General features: G+C 36.8%; 1 protein-coding gene across 2 annotated transcripts in view; it reads right to left on the reverse strand.

Annotated features, from left to right (window-relative positions):
* The window catches only part of PEX5L (peroxisomal biogenesis factor 5-like), a 40,497-nt gene extending 38,193 nt beyond the window's left edge, over nt 1–2,304 (reverse strand). For both annotated transcript variants that reach the window (XM_009321712.1, XM_009321711.1), the window contains exons 1-2: nt 2,242–2,304; nt 386–490 (exon numbers count right to left, since the gene is read on the reverse strand). In XM_009321712.1, the coding sequence (XP_009319987.1) occupies nt 386–454 (69 nt within the window). In that variant the 5' untranslated portion in view covers nt 455–490; nt 2,242–2,304. The remainder of the gene's footprint in view (nt 1–385; nt 491–2,241) is intronic.
* Nucleotides 2,305–21,334: the final 19,030 nt, after the last annotated feature.

The following is a 21,334-nucleotide window of genomic DNA, read 5'->3' on the forward strand; positions in this document are numbered from 1 at the left end:
TTCCGGTAACTGACATATACTGTACTTTCTACAACTCCCTTTATTTGGGGGGCGAAAATGCATTTTCGTTTCAATTTTCAGGTCAAAACATCTGCAACCCCAAGCCACTGCATTATTTACCCCACGCCGTTTTTCCCTGTGTCAGTGAGGAAACGCTGTGGCACGGGTGTGAGACCCTCCCGCGGATGGGTTCACCCCGCTCCACTACAAGTGAAACGGCGCCGAGGGGAAGCTAAGGAGCGGGTGAGGCTCCCCTCGGGCTGCGCGTGCCGCGCGTGGTCGGTGTGGGGCGTTTGCAGCTCCCGTGCGGAAAAAAAACGGGGCCGCCGCGGCCGGTGACTCGCGCTGTGTCCGCGGCCTCCTGAGAGCCCCGCGCTCCGCCCACCTGTGATGCCATAGTGAGGAGGGGCTTTTCTTCTGCAGACTCCTCCCTCGGAATCTCCTTCATCACCATGGCAACAGCCTTATCTGCCGCCCTAGAGCCTTTCCCCTACAACAGCGAAATCAACAATGGCGCGAGTCAGCAGCGAGCCTGGCAACAACCGCTTCCCGACAATACACCCCAGAACCATCCAGTCGTTAAACTGACGGCGTTTACGGCTGGGAGCAAAGCTTGGTTGAAAGTAGGATACACAAACGCTGTTTAAAAATAATAGTAAATTATCTGCGAACCCATTAGTTAGCAGCGCAGCCGGGGTCTAGCCGTAGTCTCTCGTGACTTGTTAGAGTTGCCCCATTGAAGCCAACGGGAATATGGCACTGCCTTGCTGGGGCAAGGCTGGCTGGAAATACTCCCGTGTGAAGGGAAGGATTTGGACCTTTTGCAGGACAGGATCTCCACAGGAATCACGTCTGGAGCATCAGCCCCTTGATTTAATTTCATTTACCCAAAAGTTTGTCTGCAATACCTGTTTTTTTGCTTAAAAATAGCATCAAGCTGATTTTGCAAATAAAGCACAGTTCCCTTTAGTTCACTGAGGCAAACTCTCCCTGAAACTTGAAAGTGTAACTTGTAGGGCTGGGCCCACAATGTTTCTAGCTCTAGTAACATTTTAAAAAGCAATTTACATCATATAAACAGTCTGGTTTTTTGCTAACAGAATATATGGAGCCAAATTCTGCCATCATAGGCATTGCTACAGTTTTCCCAAAAATGGTCATTGTTGCTGAACTTACTGTAAGGATTTTTTTTTTAAACTTCACTTTTCTTAAAATTCACTTAATATGTTGTAAATATTCAAGACAAAGTTAAAATATTTTAACATTATTTAATACTTCAGTCAAAAAATGCACTAACGTGCTATGCTCTCTCTGAAGCCACACTTTATTTAAAAAGGGTATTTTTCTTGAATTCACATGGATTTCTGTATTTTGATCTCTTACACTCTCGCAAGTGACAGAGAAAGTCCGAGCATACACATAAAGCTTAGCAGCAGAACTGTATTACGCTAGTGACCCTGAGCATGTCCTTACTATTATACTTTAAATGCTCCAATTGATTTCCATGGAAGTTTCAGCTGTGCAAAGACTGCAGGATCTGGCTCCATAAAAGCAGTATTTCACACTAGACTTAAATATATTTAAATACTTAAAAGTCTATTAACAGAAGGGGTTCTTTACTACCACATCATATACTAGAATTACTTCCACTAGCACTGTATTCTGTGTCCAGTAAAAAACCACTACTGCTTATACTGAACTACAGGTTGTTTCAGAAACATTTCATCAATTGCAGGTAAAAACATTACATGCTATTGCAGTTTTTGGACAGATTTTATTAATCACCTCGTCAATCTTAGGTAAGCTTGCTTGTGCAACACATCACAGTTACCCTACAGAGAGTTCTTTGCATGCTGCAAGAAATTCTCAGAGCAGAAGTGTCATAAATGATAAGCATGCTGGATTTGTGATGCCTTTGATATCCAAAGAACTGCAAAGTCATTGTAAAATTAAATATATTTAATTTAATGAGAATTACTTCTAATTGGTAAGCTTATCTAAAGGTTCTTGGCCAATTATGTATATACTCTGTTCATGATTCATGACATATTCTAGGTCTATGAAGCTTGTTTCTAGTATGACGCATGGAGCTATCATTAGCTAGCACTAATAACATGCTATTTGATCTTTATAAAATGTAGTCCTTTTGTGCCGAGTGGTAGAACAAAATGGTTTATCAGCTAGAAAGGATGCATTGGAAAGCATGCAGTGCTTTTTATTTCTTGCAGAGTAAAAACCCACCAAAGCAAAGGTCAGGTCACTTTTTTGAAGACAGAGCCACTTTTTCTTCAAGGTTTCACCTACTGCCTGAAAAGAGTCATGATACTCGTATTAGTGCCTGCTGTTAACCTTTCGTAAACATAACTCTGCAAAACCCTGGGAGTGGTTGATACCATATATAAAATCTGTCTTATCAGTTTAAAGTGGCTATAGTACAATGTGGAATAGTAATCTGATGAATACCGCTCTGCTATTTTTTATGAGTAGACTTTGTATATTTGCTAGTCAAAGCAAGTGGTTTGATACTACTTTTTTTTATTAGGTCTTTTTCTGGTTTTCCTAAAAGACTACATGTAAGTCAGGTTGATTTATTTCTGGCTGTTTGGCCTATGGTATGAAAAACATTATTCTGAAACTAGAAGTTAGTAGGCAATTTCCTGTATACCAAAGAGAAAGGCACTGCAGTGAAATAGCTTAAATTCGCAGATTCTGGTGGAGGGATACACAGGTGACCAATTCATTGGAAAATCCAGGTTTTTTATTCTGGTGACTAGAAATGGATTTTGTTGTCCAATGTAATGTATGTAAGCTTGAAAATGTTGGTTGCTGTATTCGCTGTAGTGAATACTATATGTTTAATCCTTGCCTATGAAGTGATTAGGCAGAAGAATTGGAGAGGAATAAAAACAAGTTCTTCTATGACCAGGACAACCTTGTTACTGTTGTGAACTGCAGCTGATGTGATAATCTGTAGCATATTTATTACAATAACCATTGAGGGATTTTTTTTTTTTAAAGAAGGTGCTATTTGCTTGGCCTCCTTCAATATTAAGTGTTGTTTCTTAGCGTTTTGGCTTGCTGTATGTATTTATCTGTTACAGTAGCTTATTGCTCAAACCCTGTAATTCTGTAACAGCTAATTTTACACTTGCAAGATCTTTAAAATGAACAGTTTGGTGACAGTGCAGATTTGCAAGGTAAGTTATTTTCTCATGCAAACAACAGTTTAATAATTTAGTAAATAAATTTCATCATTCCCTATTTGTCTGCAATATATAGATGGAAACAATTGTGATGCAGAGCATGACAACTTATGTACAAATCAAGACAAACATGAATTGATGAAGGAAAAATATATTATTTGTTTTCATGGAACATACTGCTTGAGAAAAACTGAGACGTGTGCTAGTATTTCATTATTTGATTTACTTAAAATGGAATGGTTCCTTTAGGTGATGTCTCCAGAGCAAAATAAAGAGTAGTGTTCAGAGTATTCCCGTGATGCTAAATGTTTATAATAGAATTGGGTTCAAAACTTAATAACGGTTCCTCTAGGTTTATCCTTTGGGATCAGATAATGGATAGTAATTGACATTTCCAAAGGAGTATGCTGATTTGGCAGGATTTTGTAAGGAAATACACTATTTTTTTGCAGCTGATGTTTCTGAATAGTTCCAAATTAAGTTTTGTACAAGTCACACTATTTAGATGTGGTACTTAGTAGTAAGTGCTTAATTAAGCTACTGTAAGAGCATATTAATGTAAATTTCTAGGATAGCATACAGGCTTCTGGTTTTTTTAAATCACTGATGCATATAGGTTTGTAACCGTGCTCATGTACGATAAAGCTTTTCTTCTCTAAGTACATGGGACCAATAGATCACCTTCAAGTCATGATGAGCAGATCAGTTAGAATGAATACATGGTCATACTTGAAACATTACTGTTTGATGAAATACTATATGATTCTGTAATTCTTTTTTTCGTTACAGTTGTTTACAAATTTGTTCTTGTATATGAAAAGCCAATGGCTAGTGCCTTGTAAATATTTAACGTTTTGACAACAGTATTTAAACTATAATGATTAATTACAGAAATTCTTTGTCATCATCTATGCAATAAAAGGATTTCATCTAAATCCATAACATAATTAGAAATTTGCTTTTGACAAATATTTAAGGTACTTGAGTCCCAAATTCACCTTTCAGGAATATTTATACCATTTATTCTTGTGAGAAAGTGAACGGAAAGAAATTGAGTGATCGGATTCTTTTTTTTTTAAATATGTATACACGGAGAAAGACATTCTGCCTTTATGTAAACCTGTGCTGTTCCATTTATTTTCCAAAGATCCTGCCAAGCTGTTTCAGCTTTACTTGACACACTACAATGCATTGCTATTCGCTGAGTTATTGGAAATCATCTCAACATAGGCATATTTAAATTTAAGCGTTTGTAAAATAGAAGTTTTAACACAGCTTCCCTTGTAAAGAAATTTGATAGAAAAAAGTGATATGCAGACAGTGCTAGTACATGTATGATACAATTACTGATTTCATGTGGCATTTCTCTTTTCTAGTTGAAGAGAAACAGAATAACAACTTGCTGTATTTATGACTATAATGCCAAAAAAGTGACCAGCTATCCTGAACTTTTCACATTGGGCTATTGAATTGAAGTGTGTTTAAAAACAAAATAATACCAAGTACTTTTCAGTCCAGAATATCTTGAAGTACTGATATGCTCTTTTAATAGCTTTAATAGATTGGGGAGGGCTTTTATAAAGCAAACTTTATGAAAGATGCATTAGTGGTAACTTTAAGTTATAGTAGCTGTAGTCCTATGTTAGGAGAAAGAACAGATAGAGCTACTGTACATATTGAACTTGGGATGCTCGGCTGCTGTCCAGATCCCCAGGCAGCTGATATATTAGACTTACAGTACCAATTAAGCAGCCTATTCAAAATGGCTTCATGCACCACAAATCTTTGTGTTTTGTGCAATCTAAAAATGAAGGGACAAACTTGGCTTTGCTGTTTAAAATTATGCAGCGCTAACATTTTTACCTCTCAAAATGAGCACACACAGCTATGCAATGGTACCATGAGAGTCCTAGTGTCCACAATACGACTGTGAGATCTTGATTTCACAGATGATCTGTGTTTATTACTTTGTATTTTTCCCTTCTCAGGCTCTTCTGTTCATGTTTTCTCCATATGTCTGTCTTTTCATCATCTATGCTTTTTTACTGTTTTCTAGTGGTGTTATATCTTGCATCTTATATATCATTAAAAATAATGAGAAACCATATGGTGAGGCTGTTTTATGAACCAATATAAGATGGATATTTAAACAGAAAATTCTGTTTTATCAAAGCTCTTGGTAGTTTTTTATTATGAGCTTAACAAAGTGAGGTTTATATCTAAGATAAATGGGAACATAATTCCTTTAGGCAGTGCTCAGTTGACTGTGGTGTGGAGACATGTGAACAGGCTATGTGTCCTGAACTGAAAGCAGTATTGTCAAGGTAGACCAGGTTTCAGGACCTGAGCTAGTATTTCCATATTGTACTTGCATCCTTCAGAACCTCTTATCGAGCTTTCTCTTAGTACTGGTCTAACCTCTCTTGACTCGTGACCTTTAGGAGTTCGTTCTTACGAGATTATGATGAAATACAGATAGTGTTGGCTGCGGAGAAGGAATCAGGTATAGGAAGGCTTGCTTAAGAAGTAATTTACAGTAAAGCAGCTAAATCCATATTGGCTGAGTTGAAGTGTACTACTCATCTTTCATTCCTTTCTTTTTTCATTCTTATGTTGACAGAATAACAGATTTCAATATTAATATGGAAAGGCTTTTACTGCATACAAGAAAATTGGCAAAGAAAGAGATAATAGCTGATAAAAGGTAATCAGCACAAACGTTCACATTTACCTTGGATTGTCTTATGTCCATTTAAATGTCAATACTGTAGTTAAATTGCATTCCAGTTTGAGAAGCATTCGCATTGAAATGGCATTGTTAGGTTTTCTGTTTGTTGACCATCAGTAACTGTTGCATTATGTGTGCTCCCTTTAGAATTTGTCTCATTCTGATGCTTATAGATTCATTCTGAAAGCCAAGTGGGACTGCTTCCAAAGCATCTCCGGTGAAAGCTCTGCAAGACCCGTTTTGCTCTTAAGAACTTATGCAAAGTTATTGTACTTAATGCATCTGAACACATATGACTGGAAGTTAATAAACAATTCTGTGAAATGTAATTCATTCTCTATAAACTAGTATGATTCCTGCAGGCTAATAGGAGGAAGATGCAGTGAAACTTGGTTGTTTTTTTGTTTCTTTTAAGTCAAAAATTTTTATTTGGAATATACATAGGGAGCGTATCTTTTGAGCAAGGTAACACTTTCTAATGTTGGAACAATAATGTTGACCGAACTGTAAATAGTAAATCCAGCCTGGAACATAGAGCAAGGTTGGTAAGAAGAGCAAGGTCTGGGACAGAACTAACTATTTGAAGGTTGTTTAAGGTTCTGATGCTTTTATGAACGAGTTATATAATATAGCTGCTTGTGATAGCAGGCTTGGACGAGACGGTTTGCAGTCCTTTCTTTCTATGTAAGTGTCATCTTTTAATAAGGCCATTGTGAATATGTAGAAACTATTTTTTTAGCACTTATTTGATTAACTTCTTGATAATTTGGAACTGCATTATCAAAGGGGTGAGTCTTTTGACTGCACAATGGTATTTGACTTCAAAAATTTCAGGGAATAGCTGTAGAATTTCTTTCATCTCTGCTTAGTCTGTGTCAAGGAACATTGTGAAATTGTTGGATTTAGCAACTGGCAATTTCAAATTTCTTTGGTAGTCTTCAGCAGAGAATTAATACGCTAAAGTATTTTCTCTCTCTCAATTGGGATTCATTTTATGTTGACTTCAGATCATGAGCCCCAATCATAACATACACGTAATAACAACAGAATTAGTTTATTACTATGATAATGCATGTACTGAATTAGAGTAATGCATTCCTCTAGTACTAGTTCAAGTGAATTTCAAGGAGCTCAGATCACTTTCAAAATAAACGGATTGGTGACTAATGTACTGTCCATTGTTTAAATGTGTGTTTACTGCACGCATGATGTGTAAACTATGTATTTTGCTCACTTCCTCCCAGCACATAATGTATTGTTCTCTAAAGTGGTAGGGGTTCCTCACCTCTGAAAGCTGCTATACAATTTTTAATGGTTTTGTTTCATGAAATGTTCAGAGAACTCAGACTAACAGTGCAGCAAACGTAGTGAGATTAAAGGCTATACAGTAAGTCTGACTTGCTACTTTGATACACATAATATTACTGATGAAACAAGTTCTCCTGATATGACTTCCAGTTTTGTGCACTGCTTCACATGTTATCTTTAGTGGAGTTTCCCAGGATGCAGTTCATATTGAATGAAGGGCTACAGCAATGGCAGACACTAAGGATAAAGTCAGGAGCACAGAGAGCTCCTGGAACAGACGTCTGGCAGACAGGACCTGCCATGATGTTTGTGTGTGTAATGTAGATCTTGCTTTCATGCCATAGGAGTGAAGATAATTTCATTCCGATGACATTTATCACATATACAAATAGTTAGGCATTGCATTTTATCTGTTATTTTCAAATGATAATTTAAATTGTACTTCCTAATAAAGAAACAATGCCACCTGAGTTACGTGTGTGTGCTGGAACTGTGGTAGTTTGTCAAAAATTCACATCAGTGAGAAAGCAGTGAAATCTGTGCCTTAAAACATTTAGTGCACATACATTGTGTTTACTAATTAGCAATGTTTCAGCATATAAGAAACTGGGCAGGAGATAACTTTGAATAATCTTCAACGTGCTTGTCTTCAGATGGGAGATGGGAACATGCTCTAGCAAATTTTCCTTATATTCCTCTGCTGGTTCACAAACCCAGATGTTTCAGCTGAAACAGGTTGGTCAGTGGACCATAAATACCAAATGGAAGAATTTTTGATAAATCCATAAGATTTCTTATCAGCATTACAGAAGTATGCCCTCTTCCATATACTCTTCTTAATATGCCTTAAGAATGACTTAAAGATGTATGTAGACATGAAGCACTGGCTGGTCATTTGCACACACACACCCCATCCCCCCCTTTTTGATAAGTTTAGTTCATTTCCTGAGTAACTTGAGGGCTAGAAGTTTGATCATCACTAAGAATTTTGACTTAAAACAGACAGTAAAAATTTCAGCATTTGATTTTAAAACTGTGTCTAAGAATTATTTAGCTATTAAATGTTTTCTCTTTAAAAATCTAGAATTTGTTATTTTAGGGGGTAGAAGTTGAAATTATATTTCAATTCTTTTACTCTCTCTCCCAGACATAGAGGATGTTAATCCAGTATGATGAGTAAACCATTTAATACAGCTGAAATAAATTTGGATTATAAGTAATCTGTGGACTTGTAGAACTTTTGTATTAGTGCTAAAGCTGTTCAAGATGTAATGCCACAGCTAGACTAAACACAGAATTGATGGTAAGCTGAGTAAATGGGACAGTTAGAAAAATATATACATAGCTTGTGCTTTTTTAAAAACGAATTGTTTAGGAAAAACAAAAGAAACTGAGAGGTGGTATTTTTTTATGTGGAAAAATCAGGCTTTTCAAAGAGCAGGAATACAGAATAGTCTTCATAGGAAATTCAGAATATAGAACATTGTTCTGAGCTAATTGATGATTACAAGACAGCTGTTTCTGAGCCTGTTTTATATAAAATATTTTATAGGTGTAGTGATAGGGTAACCCTCAGTGAAATTAATAGCTGTTCTTATTTAACCTCAGACAATGGCTTAAGCTTACAAAGCTTGAGACAAACATTTAACTTTTTGCATGCTTGTCACATATTTATAGATGTTGGGAATCTTGATTTTGACAGTTTTGCTTGGATCTGCTTTTGAATTATCTCTGCCTTTAACTCTGTTGCTGTTAGAGAGAGGTTCCTGTACTCTCAGGTGTGGTGCCCTGAGAGTCAAAACATTTATTTATTGATATTAACATAGCAAAGGCAGTGTTGATCAGAGCAAAATGTGGAGTCAGTCATGGCATAGCTTCAATGTTCCTGTTTATTTAAAAAAAAAAAAAAAAGACAGATCCAGCTGTTCCCAGAAACTGTTGTGCCTTAACTGTTGTATCTTGATATCATTAACGTTTCTCAATTAAAAAAATGCACTTAGATGTGGCAACATAGAAGTATTTTTGGCCTCACGTAAAAGGCAATCTCCAAGTACCTAGCAGCAGCCTGTCTTCAGTCTGAGACTTTAGCTTTTGCAGAGAAAAAAGTGGATGGTCTCTGGGCAGAGATCAGTTTGTGGGTTGGTTCTCTCTTTTATTACTTCTTCGCTTGGGACCAGAGACTCTGAAAAGTGTATGACAATACTTTTAAGCATGCATAAAAGACAACTAGAAGTATAACTGTGCCTGGAATATGATGCAAGTTCTTTTTAAAAAGAAAGTGATGCAGGTTCTGATGTTAAAATGGTATAATCTGTGCTCTCCCTGCCTGGAACATAGAAGAAATGTGTGTTTTTTTCCAGTGTTTGCAAGCTTAAGTACTTCGTTCTTGTTCCAGATATCACCATAAAACTGTTAGCCCAATATTCTTGTTTGTGGATACTTTCTAGATTGGGTAGAGACTCATCAGACATTTAGAATGAGAAAAAGAGGCAAAGAAATAAACATAATTTAAAAGAAAAATCTCTTACAGAGCTAAAAGAAAGCTCTGCAAGCATACAAATCCAATCATATCCTATAGTTACAATTCTATGAGAGTCTTAAGATCATTTAAGTCCTGAAACTGTGGTTTTCTGCACAGAATAGAACTGGCACACCTGTAGAGAATATAACAAATTTTTATCAAAACTGCTGGATGGACATAGCAGTTGTCTGTTGTTTCCTCTGGCTTTTACATTGCCAGATTAAGAGTCTATGTTGCTTATTGTTGCTACAGGGATGGCTTTACTCTTGTTTTGAAAGCCCTTAAGAAAGGTGGTATTATTTAGGAAAGGTGAAACTATGTTGAATAAGGGCAACTGTTCAGATGCCCTGTGGCTTCAGAGTCAGATAAAATTCTGCATACTGTTTTGAATAATAAGATATGTATTCAAATAAATGAATTGGTATATGTCTTTTGCTATGTGCCTAATTTCAGAACCAGTTTAAACTTGTATTGCTTTTAAAATGACTGTTATTTTGATTGTTCTGATTTTGTTTACGAAGGAAGACAGCTTGGACGGAGAAGACAGTTTGTAATGTATTCTCATCAGTATTAACTCTTACTGAAGATTAGGATGAAAATCTCAGGATTTGAGTTCTATAAATCTGGGATAAACATTGTGATCAAAATCCATGCCTTCAGTTTAATTCTTTTGTATAGATTCTTTCATGATTTGTGTATAATAATTATAGGAAAAGATTTAAATCTGTTTAGGATTTTTGTTTTTCTTTGGCTCTTTTGTTAAATGCCTTGCTCAAATTCTATGTAAAAAGAATGGAAAATTTTCTTAACATGAAATGCTAAAATGTATTTAATCCTGACATAACAATATATGTGATTCTACTACTTAAAAGGGTAGAAAGATGGTGAGGCAGTGAATGAATGGAACAAAAAAAGTAAAAAGGGGTAGATGGAGGGTTACGATCTGGATTTGTTTTGAAGCAGATTGTTGTTACTTTCTCATCAGGCCTGTGATTAGACCTGTACATATTCAATAACAAAAACATATACTAGATGGCAGGTTTGAAAACAACAGATCAGGATAGTTTATGATTAAAAAATAATTTTAGGACTTATTTTCTTGACCTATTTGAGTTCTTTCCAGCCACTATTCTGAATGCTGCCAGGATAGATTTAGCACTTTCTGTAATACAAGCATTTGATTCCCACCATAACATAAACATTTGATACCCTTGAATTTATGTAATTTTTCTGCCATGACCTTAAGATTTGAGTCCTTTCTGCAATGAATGGAGACTAAAGTAGAGCTGTTACAGCACTTTGGTAATAAAGGGGCTTTATGCTCTGTCCTTGACCCAAAATTCTTCATTCTGTCTCTTGTGCTCCGTGATCTTGGTAACAAAGTTTTCTGAGTCTTAGTGTACTTACTTGCTAGAATAAACCTCTATTTTTTAACACAGCATAGTAGAATATGTTTACCCTCTTATTTTTATTCCCTAAAAATAGCAGGTTGCCATTTATCAGACAATAGCAATAGTAGATGAGGCAGTGGAGTAAGTGTGACTGCAAAATAACTTAATGTCCCTGACCTGGAGATGGCCTCTGCACACAGTTTCAGCTTTGGAATGATCTCATCTGAAGTACTGAAGTATGTTAATGCCACAAAAGCAGCATTAACAGCATCGTATAAGCCCACTTAGAGAAGATTATGCTACTGTCCCTTCATTTAGCCCCTCGTTTATCACACAGTCTGGAAACCTTCAGGAAGCAAGTTCTTAAAGTTGAGGTATTATGAGTGTACTCTTAAAAGATATTCTTAATCTTTGATGTGTACTATTAGTGTGGAGAATGGACTTCTCTAATACTGCAAAAATGTTGTAATTACAAAAATGAAAAAATGTAGGTGCACTAGTAGATAATTACTTCTAGACCTAATCAGAAGTTCAGCTGCCTTGGACTATTAAAAGCTCATTCTTCTATCTTTACTGTTTAAGATAATTTTTAGCATAATGGGCCATCTCAGTTACATCTGTATAAATGTGCTCTTTTGTATATGTTTGCAAGTATTCTGTATTCTTTCTGGCTTCAGTGGATTTAATTTCATTTTACATCAATGACAGTGATTAGCATTTGGCCTGTTCTACAAGGGGCTGAAAGCAATATCTCTATTTGTAATAGCCACCACAACACTGATATCAGATATGCTTTGTTTTGTTCTGTTTAAATAGGCATTCACCCTCTCCTATATCAAGTTACTGTAATGCAATCAAAAGCACTATTTTTCATAATTTTTTATCTCCTATTTTTGCATACTTATAAAGTAACAAGCATCTATTAAAAAAAGTACTTATTCACTCACCTTATGCATGCTTTTAAAATGTATGCTTTAACGTTATATAATAATAATGTTTATAAAGCACACTACATCTTGCAGTCGCATGTGCTTAGGTTGCCACGTTCCTCATTAGAGAAGTAAGGTCTCTATTTTTTTTTTCCTGTAATTCAACAGTTTCCACATTCAATTATTTCCTATCAGTTTGGGGATGTTTGCAAGTCTGCAGTATAACGAAAAAGGTGGTGAGTCCACGCTTTTTATAGCAACTATCTAAACCAGCTTAGTTTGGCTGGTGGGTTAGTAATTTTGCTTAATAAAAACTCTGTACCTACAGCATGATACCTGTGACCAGGTAGTAAAAAGAAGCTGGTAATGGTAAATGCCTCTTATAGAGAGGTTCTCGATTCTCAAAACGTCTTACTTAAGACTTTATATGCAAAGAATTGTTCAGTCATCAATTATGCTTGCTGTGAAGCGTCTTTATCACTTTCTTGGGATGTAAATGATACTGCTTGTATTTCAAAATTGGCTTCTGGTGCATAGAAAATCCCTTGGATGTACTGTTGCGCTAATTAGTGGATTCTGTCTCTTCAGCTGGGATGTCAAATCTAGTGCCAGTCTGTCCTATGTAGTTAAAGCGAAACTAAATCTTCCATGTAGTTCAGGGCATAGTAACCTAATGCTGTGGAGGTTAAGTTGCCTGACAATAGCATGACAGCAATTGTAAGAAATATTTCCCCTCAGAGGTTCTGTAAAAAAGAAATATCTGTATTAATCTTGTAGTCCAGTGCTATACGCAGCTTGTGTCCCCTTCCACAAGAACACATTCATTTAGCAGGACTGTTCTTGAACATCAAAATAAATCTTGATAAGTGAAAGAGCAGGGATGAGTTAACCACTTTCTGAAGTGCTTGCAGACAGCCTCAATAAACGTGTTATTATCAGAGAATTAACAAGCCGGCATCTGAGGGAAAGGGGTGCAGCAGCTTGTGTTTGCCATTTGTACTGAGTAATAGGCGGGGAGGTAGCTGTAAAACACATGGAGGGGGAAGTACAGGTATTTCTGGCACCCCAGCATGGGTGAGATAGGTGTTAGGCCTGGGTGTAGGGGATAAGCGGTGGAGTTTCAAATATATGTATCTATATGTACCTTGACTTTGCTTTCTACTCACTGAGGAGAGCAACTGAGCCACCACAGGAAAAGAAATATTAGTTTGCTCTTGGTATAGTCCAGCAGTAATTTACTATATTGTCTCCTGGTGGGTTTAGGAAGAGAGTAGAGTGGCCTTAGGTAGCTTTTCTAGTGACAATGCTTTGACTGTCTGAAATCAGTCTATCAGGCAGCAGTCTGAGTTTGTACGTACCATTCACTGAAACACATTGCGGCTCCATTTCACTCTGAAAAACCTGAAAATAAGGAAGTCTTGATCCAAACTTGACTCTCTCCCATTAAGCTTCAGACACTTCATGTTAATGAAACCCCAGTGAAATTATGTGAAAGATGGCATGGTCAACTCAGATCGATAAAAATTACTTGAATAAATACGTAGGCATATGCTTAGACTGGCAAGGACTGGAAGTTGTTTTTTTTTTTTCAGCCTAGATAGCATGAGCATAATTAAGGAAAAAAAGAAGCTGTTGCAGATGGTGATAGCAATGAGAGGCCCAGTGACGTGTGCTTCAACCCAAAGTTTGCTACGGGGGAGTTAACTGTGGTAGGGTAACATACTAGAGCAACTGCCAAAATCTCAGGCTCTAAGAAACATGCTTATTAACTAATTAGACTTGCATATTTGTAAAGAGAGTGAATCAAATAATTCCTTTCTATGGAGAGATGTTCATGAGTAGAAAAGTGAACTGAGAAATGTGTGTGTCTGTCCCAGGTGATCAGTGCCAGAGAGCATCCGGCAGAGATGAGGGAATGAGGATTTCCAGGAGTGAGGCAGCCTGTGGTATTGGCATGGTGTAGCTATTGCATGGTCAGGGTAAGGAAGGATTACCTACAATTTTGTAAAATGCCTGGTAGAATCAGAAAATACCGGTGTTTTCCTGTAAGGGAGGGTGTTACCTGGGCCACATATGAGCTGTCTTGTTTGAAACCCTGCCACGCTGTGGTTGATCTATAAAGGCTGAACTAAGAGTCTACACAGCATGGCTAGGATTTTCTTTTTCCACCTCCTGTTCACACCTTAACATAAAGTGCCCTTGGAGTCATTAGCAGCCAATAAAAAAATACAAGGAGCTGATTCACAGTCAATGAAGTGGAAAGGATAGCTTGGAGCTATTTTCACACACTCCTTTCTGAATTGCACTGTCCTCTCCTCAACTGCACTTGAGTTTTTCACACATTTTGTCTCATTTCATTAATAGAATAAATTTCTTTGGTCAGTAACAGTGCCAATGATTGAAGACAGTTTGACTAAGGTAGACCCAGAACTTGTTCTTATTTCCTAGTACATGAAAGACCATCTCCTTTCAAATGTTACTGTGTTATCCTGAAAGACGTGAAAAAACCCACTATTTCTTTCATGCCCCTGTGCTCTCACAAGTAGAGGAATAACTCCTTGTATGCATGCTGAGGCTGCGGCTATTTTCTCCAAAGGGTTTTTTTTTTTTTTTTGGTGTTGGCATTTATGTCAAATGCTGACCTTTTATTTCTTTATTGCCCGTGACAATATAGTTTAAATTTTACTCTTCAAGAGTGAGAACTCAACAATATTAACTGTGTATTATTTCTGCATATGGGCTTTTTTATTTATTTTTGCACTCTGTAAGCATTCTGACAATACCAGAGGCTGTAAGTGGGTTTATAGAAACTCTCTTCAAGATCTGCTTGCAAATGTTAAAAATATACATGTTAGTTTCCATACATATAGATAGCTGGAAATCAATTGTTAATAAAAATGAGACATTGTCTTCTGTGCGAAAGTGAGCTTTTTGAGAGTAAATGTAGATCAGAGACACATGCAGTGAACACAAGCAAGTGCTTGTATTTTTGGGCTGCATTTTGAAATTTCAGTCTGAAGTTTCCTTGTTTATTTGTGAATCAAAGGCTATGTGCACAATCGCTTTCCTGTGCACAAGAGAAGGCTCAAGAACAAAATACGGGCTGTTGTTTGTCTTGTAGCTGCCTAATTTAGAACTCCTATTACCAAGCATGACTTGTTTATGGCTATTTCAAGTTAGCTGTTTAAGTCTAATGAGAAGTATTACAGATATCACCAGACTGGCAAATTACAGATGACTTTCAATTGTTACAAATACTGTAGGAGCTAAGAAAAGGAGGACTTCCTTTGCAAGGTTTTGCAGTAAGGTTTTTTCTACCATTAAGAAAATAGCTTTAAATTTCTGGCCTGTGTGGTACCACGTGATGCAGCAATTCTTAGTAACTCATAGCTTTTAAGGTTATAATATTTGATGTGCTTACCTTAGTTGAGCTCATATATAACGGATATAAAAAAATGTTTTGTACATCGCTTGTATCTCACAGGGAATATCATCGATTATATATATATTTATAATTAAAAAGTCAATTAATGGAATTTGTAACATTCTGCTCATGAAGCCCCCTAGTGCTGCTCTTAAGTGAGAGGAGCATGTTTGTTGACTACCTGACCTCTCAGCTCAGAGAAAAAGTAAGCTCAGTTTGAGAGACTGACTTGCTCCCTACTCCTACCTCATGGGATGCATCCGCAAAAACCATTCTGCTATTCACTCCATCATGTCTGTGCCTCACTTCTCCAGCGAGAGTAGATGGTGCAGAATACTCCCACAGGCAGTGACTTCAGCAGCATGTTCAAGTGGCATTACTTGATCTGGAGGGGAATGGTTTATTTTGGAAAGCTGCTACCTTTCTTCTCCTGGGTCCACACTTCAGGTCAGGTGTGATGTTGTGCAGAGTATTTTCAGTTCTGTTCTCTATCTCTCTTCAGTGGCCTTAGGATTCTCTGCTGGTCTTCCTCTTTTTTTTTTTTTTTTTTGCTGCTACTTTTCTACTCTTTATAGCATATCCCAAAAGGTAGTAGACAGCCTGCTAGCACAGTGGTGTTCTATTGTATGTAATGGTTGAATTTCAGATAATCACTTGCTAGCTGTTTCAAGTTATGACTTCTATAAACCCTCCTAGTAAATATCTATAAAACAGTAATGAAGGCTAGTTTTTGACCCTTAATTTTACTTTACAATAAATATATCAACACTTGAAATTCATCCTCTGAGAATTACATGTTCAGTGAGTCAGAAATGCTGTTACAGAACTAAAATTAAGTATTTCTGTTTCACTTTTTGACTAACAGGAGGTTTGTCCTGATGTATGTTGCCCACTATTCTTTTTGTTATACTGAATATCATACCTAGAAACAATAGGAAGTGTTTGTAAAGCAGGACGTGAAGTATTCTGTAATGAAACTGACAAGTTACAATTACACTGTGGACCAATAAAGCATAACGGTGGCTTCTTAGGGACACAGATTATATTGCAGTAGCTATTGTACAATGTTGACATTTCTCCTAACTTGTTTATATATTGATTTAATATCCTTATTTAGAAAAAGATATGTGAATGGTTTGGAATACCGAGCACCTTACAAGATGATCTGAATAAAGCAATGTCCAAGCATAGATTTAGCAGGAGAACTGCTGGGACCTCTGCTCAGTTAGCACCAGCAGCAGTGTACATGCTATGGGAACACCCTTGTAAACGTTCTGTTCGTATCCAGATTGTATCTGCCTCTGGTGTGTGAGTAGTTGTTTTCGGTTCATTGGCTGACTGGAAAAATCACAATGAAAAAATTCTTGTTGTTTGACCCACAACTAAAGTGACTATCAATGCAATGCAAAGTTATGAAAATATTTAACTTTGAATCAAATGGGATGTTTTATTAAGTCCAAGTATTCTATACAGTTACTGAGGTGGCAGAAAAAATATAGGTCGGAAGGAAATCAGTAGCTGACCATCTGGGACTGATATCTCCAAATATTTTTCACGGAAGACTGGCATCAAAAGCTGGGGATGCTAATAAACCTATGGATGATACAAGGCTTGAAGGCATCATTAATACAGAGGCTTATCAGAATAATAGAACCAGGATGAAAGGTCCTTCTAATAACAAGGAACTTCTGCTGTCATCTGGGAGTCTATCATTTGGAAATAACCAGTAAGAAAAACCACCAGTCAGTCACAGGACTACTGCAAGCTAGTGATATTATGCAGCTGTGAATTGATCATATGTATTTTGGTTCAAGGCAGGAAATGTTTCTATTGTACAAACACTTCTAGGTCCTCATCTAAATACCATAGTAGTCACGTTTGAGAGGGGTTGATTGACACTAAAAGATGCACAAAAGGGCCAATCGGGGAGATGAAAGCTTTTATTGGGAAAAAAAAAAAATTGAAAGGCTGTATTTTTAGCAGAACAAAAGATGGATAATGAGTAGACTTAGGTTGGGAATGAAAAGTTTCTGAAGCTGTCTAAAAGAAGTAATGGGGAAAAATTATTTTAAAGATGGATCTCTGCATACAGAAAGGACAGTGACCGATTACTGTAGGGGACTGGACATTCAACAGAATCCATGTTCCTGGGTTTCTAGCTTTATTTTTAACATAAGTGCACGTAAGTTTTGAACGCAATGCCATTTCAAAATGAGGATCAAAAATTCTCAACAAATTTTCAAACTAAGAAGCTTACTTCATACCTGTTGGGTAAATATATCATGCTGACTCTTCTTTTTTCAGTGAATGATGTATTGACTAAGAAATTCTGTCCCAACTGCATTTTTGTTCTCTCTCAGCAGGATACTTGCATGTTGTAAAGCCAGCAGGCTTCCTACATTTAGGAATCTATAAAAAGATTCTCTTACTGATTCATCTTCTAAATGTTTCCATGACATAATTTTGATGTTAAAACAAATATGGAAATGTGCTTTATGGCACATATGAATCATGTGACAAAACTTTTTTTGACAAACTAATACAACAGCTGTCATGGGGTGATTGTATTTGTGTCTTGGTGAAGCTCACCAGAGCAGGTAAATGCACCCTGAGAGATTACCTATTCCTTGAATGCAGTGCTGACGTTTCTAATACTTTCCTTTTTATGAAACCTGAACACAGTTCATAGTAATAATGAATAGGGGTCTCTGAAATCAAGATGGCTAGAGAGGCTTGACCCTATCCAAACTTTTACTTTTATTGCACATTCATTTGATGTGTACTGCAGACATCACCAGCCCGCCAGTCCATATCTGCTGTATTTTTCCTGAAAAATCTATGTTCATTGAATGTTTATAAAATTTGCATGCAGCTCTCAGTCATATTGGTCAATCCCTCTCAGTGAAAAGAAATGTGGATGTTTAAAACCAACTTATATATGTTCAATCAATAGGATTTTTTACAACGCTACTTCAGAGCTTGCTGCATTAGACATATCTTCTTTTCTTTGTTGGTCTTCCTATTTCCATGGATAGATTCCAAAGGAAAAAAAAAATCATATCTCCTTTCTCAATTGTTTGTTTTGTAAGAACTACCTAACATAAGCAGCAAGTGGAATAAAAACAGCAGGACTAGAGGGATGTAAAGGAATTTCTGGATTTTATGGCAAGGCTCAGCGCTCAACAGGAAATCTTAGCAATGTGGTTGTCATCTCTATAGTAGAACAAAACAACTTCTGAGAGTTTGATGTTTTTCTCCCTGGGGTCCTGGTGAGTGGATGGATGTGAGGAAACACTTCTATAAAGGAGTATTAACTTAAAAATTGTTCAGAATTGTGAACCAAGGCTAGAGGCCGTATAGCAGCATACTGGCTAAGAGGATACCATTGTGAAAGACAAATCAAAAGAAATATGGGAATGTGGCACGAAGGGTAGTGAATAAGCACAGCTGTCCCTCACCACTTTAAAGAGAAAATATTTTTCCATAGTTCAGTTTTCTAAAATAGTTTTAGCTATTAATGTGAAATCAAAGATGAGACTGTACTTAAACTTCTTGCAGTAATAATGTCTGTAGTCTTTTACTTTTATATATAAAACTATTGAAATAAGAGTGAAGAGCAACAAAAAAATCACACAGGTGCTTTGTCCCATCTAGGTTGTTGGAAATTTATGCTGTAAAATAAGCTACTGAAAAATAATACCACTTTTGCTCAGAAATCCAGAACAGTTATTAGCTTTTGTACTGTAAACCTAGCAACTATCAAAATGGCTAGAAGCCAGTTTAAAATATTACAAATACTCCTATTGTAAGGTTTTATACTGCTGCCCATTCATGTTGGTATTGCTATATTACAAGCCCATGAGAACATGAGTACAGCGTGTTCTGCAAGTATTTCCTAAAGCCAAACTGTTGGTAGCTCAGAGCAGGAATAGGTAGTTTTGCATATCCCTTCCACTTCTATTAAGGTCTGAGTCTCTGTTTTTATAACTGCATTACTATATCCTGGATTCTAGTTGTAGCTACATGTGAAGCTTGTATTAAGAGAAAAGCTTATCTAAGATCTAAATATAACAATCTATTTTAACATGTATAACAACCAAATCTCACACACTTAAATGCTAAATATAATCCCCTATCTGTAGTTAGGGATGTGATATAGGCTAGCATTTGTTATCTGCCCCCTTAGAGCATTAACCTGGTGGAATTTAGACAGTGGTTATGGCCTGACCCTGTAAGATGTTAAATGCTCACAATCCCATTGCCTTCTCCAGCTATAAGGGGTACTCAGTAAATCCTGTAAGCAGGAATTACATTTAGCAAAATAAGTGCTCCTTCTCTTCTTGTAATCAGTTGAGTTCCTGAATTAGTGGAAGTATTCAGAATCCATTAAAAATAAACATTGAAAATCAGCCTAAAGTTTATATTCAGTCAGCACAAAACTGTGTCTGATTTGAAATGTCTAACTTTAGACTAAACTTGGTTCCAAGCAGCAAATGAAGCTCATAATTGTATTGTATGAATGATAGGGAATTACGATCATGAAACATCTTGAATATTTAGAAATGGGACAGTCTGAAGGCAGCCCCAGCCAGTGTGCACAGCCACAGGCAAGCCATAAAACTCCTGGATGGTAAATACTCCTTATCAGTTACTCTTTGCACAGATTTAAAAAAAAAAAAAGTTCTTGACAAAATTCACAATCCTATTACCAGTTTCACCGCATCTCCCTCTTCCAAATACCATCAGGGATTAAGTATACTTATAGAGAAATACTGGTTTCAGGAGAGTAGACAGCTGTTGAGGTGAAAATTGCTGAGGTCAGACAGAAGAGAGAACACAGATAATGAAAAATGTCAGAAGTAAAGACAAGGAGAAGACTGATGAGATCATGAGCCCTCGTGAAGCATGCCATGGGATGAGCTCAGTCAAGGGTTTATAAGAGGCAAAGGTGTTAGACATGATGAAGTGAGATTATAAGCATATACCATACATTGAAAGCTTCTCTGCTTATACACTCACATATCTGTAGCACTGAATTTTTTTAGAGCATGTTTGTGATTAAAGGCTCAGAGGGAAGAAACTCGTTCTCCTGTGGACTTTGGCAGTGTAATCTTTCCAAAGAGTCTGCCACAGAACTTGTAGCACAGAGAGCTTGAAATGCATGGGATCAATCAGGAGCTACAGCAAGTGAAGCTTGGGAACTGTGTCTGCGTTGTAAGTAATTCATCATGGCAGTGCATTTTCACGGTTGTTTGCATTTATAGGTAATGATCACCATCTGTGGATTTCAGAAGACTTCCACTCAAGTTAGAGCAGTCTCATGGCAGTTGTGAAATCCAAATACCAGTACAGCATGTTGCTCTAACTGTACCATCTTACACTTGCAACTTGTCCTATGTACTTATTTTGAGGGAAGGTGAAATAGAGCTGGCTGGCTTTGGAGTTGTTATGCGTGTAATAAAACATCACTGCCTCTGTTTCCCTAGTATGATTTGTTTTGTAATAAAGTATTTTTAATAAGTAATAATGTTATTAGAGTGGGCAGGTAATTGACGTATGCTTGTGCAATTTATATTTTATCTCCCAGTCTTTGTGTTATCTTTTGTAGTCATTCTTATATTTTTTTCTAATTGTGGTGTTGGGCCTTCAGAGAGGTAGATCTCCTATGTTTGACAGTCTTATGAGACATATGCAACTACATGAAGTCATGCTACATCAGGACCAAGTTCCCTAGACCTTTTCACAAGGGAGGAAGGATCGTGTCTGTTCAGGACCATCCAAGAATTGTAATGGTTAAAGGTGTCTTTGCAAGTTCTCCTATGAGCCCATT

This window comes from Pygoscelis adeliae, unplaced genomic scaffold, assembly GCF_000699105.1.
Source record: "Pygoscelis adeliae isolate BGI_AS28 unplaced genomic scaffold, ASM69910v1 Scaffold223, whole genome shotgun sequence".
Lineage (NCBI taxonomy): Eukaryota > Metazoa > Chordata > Aves > Sphenisciformes > Spheniscidae > Pygoscelis > Pygoscelis adeliae.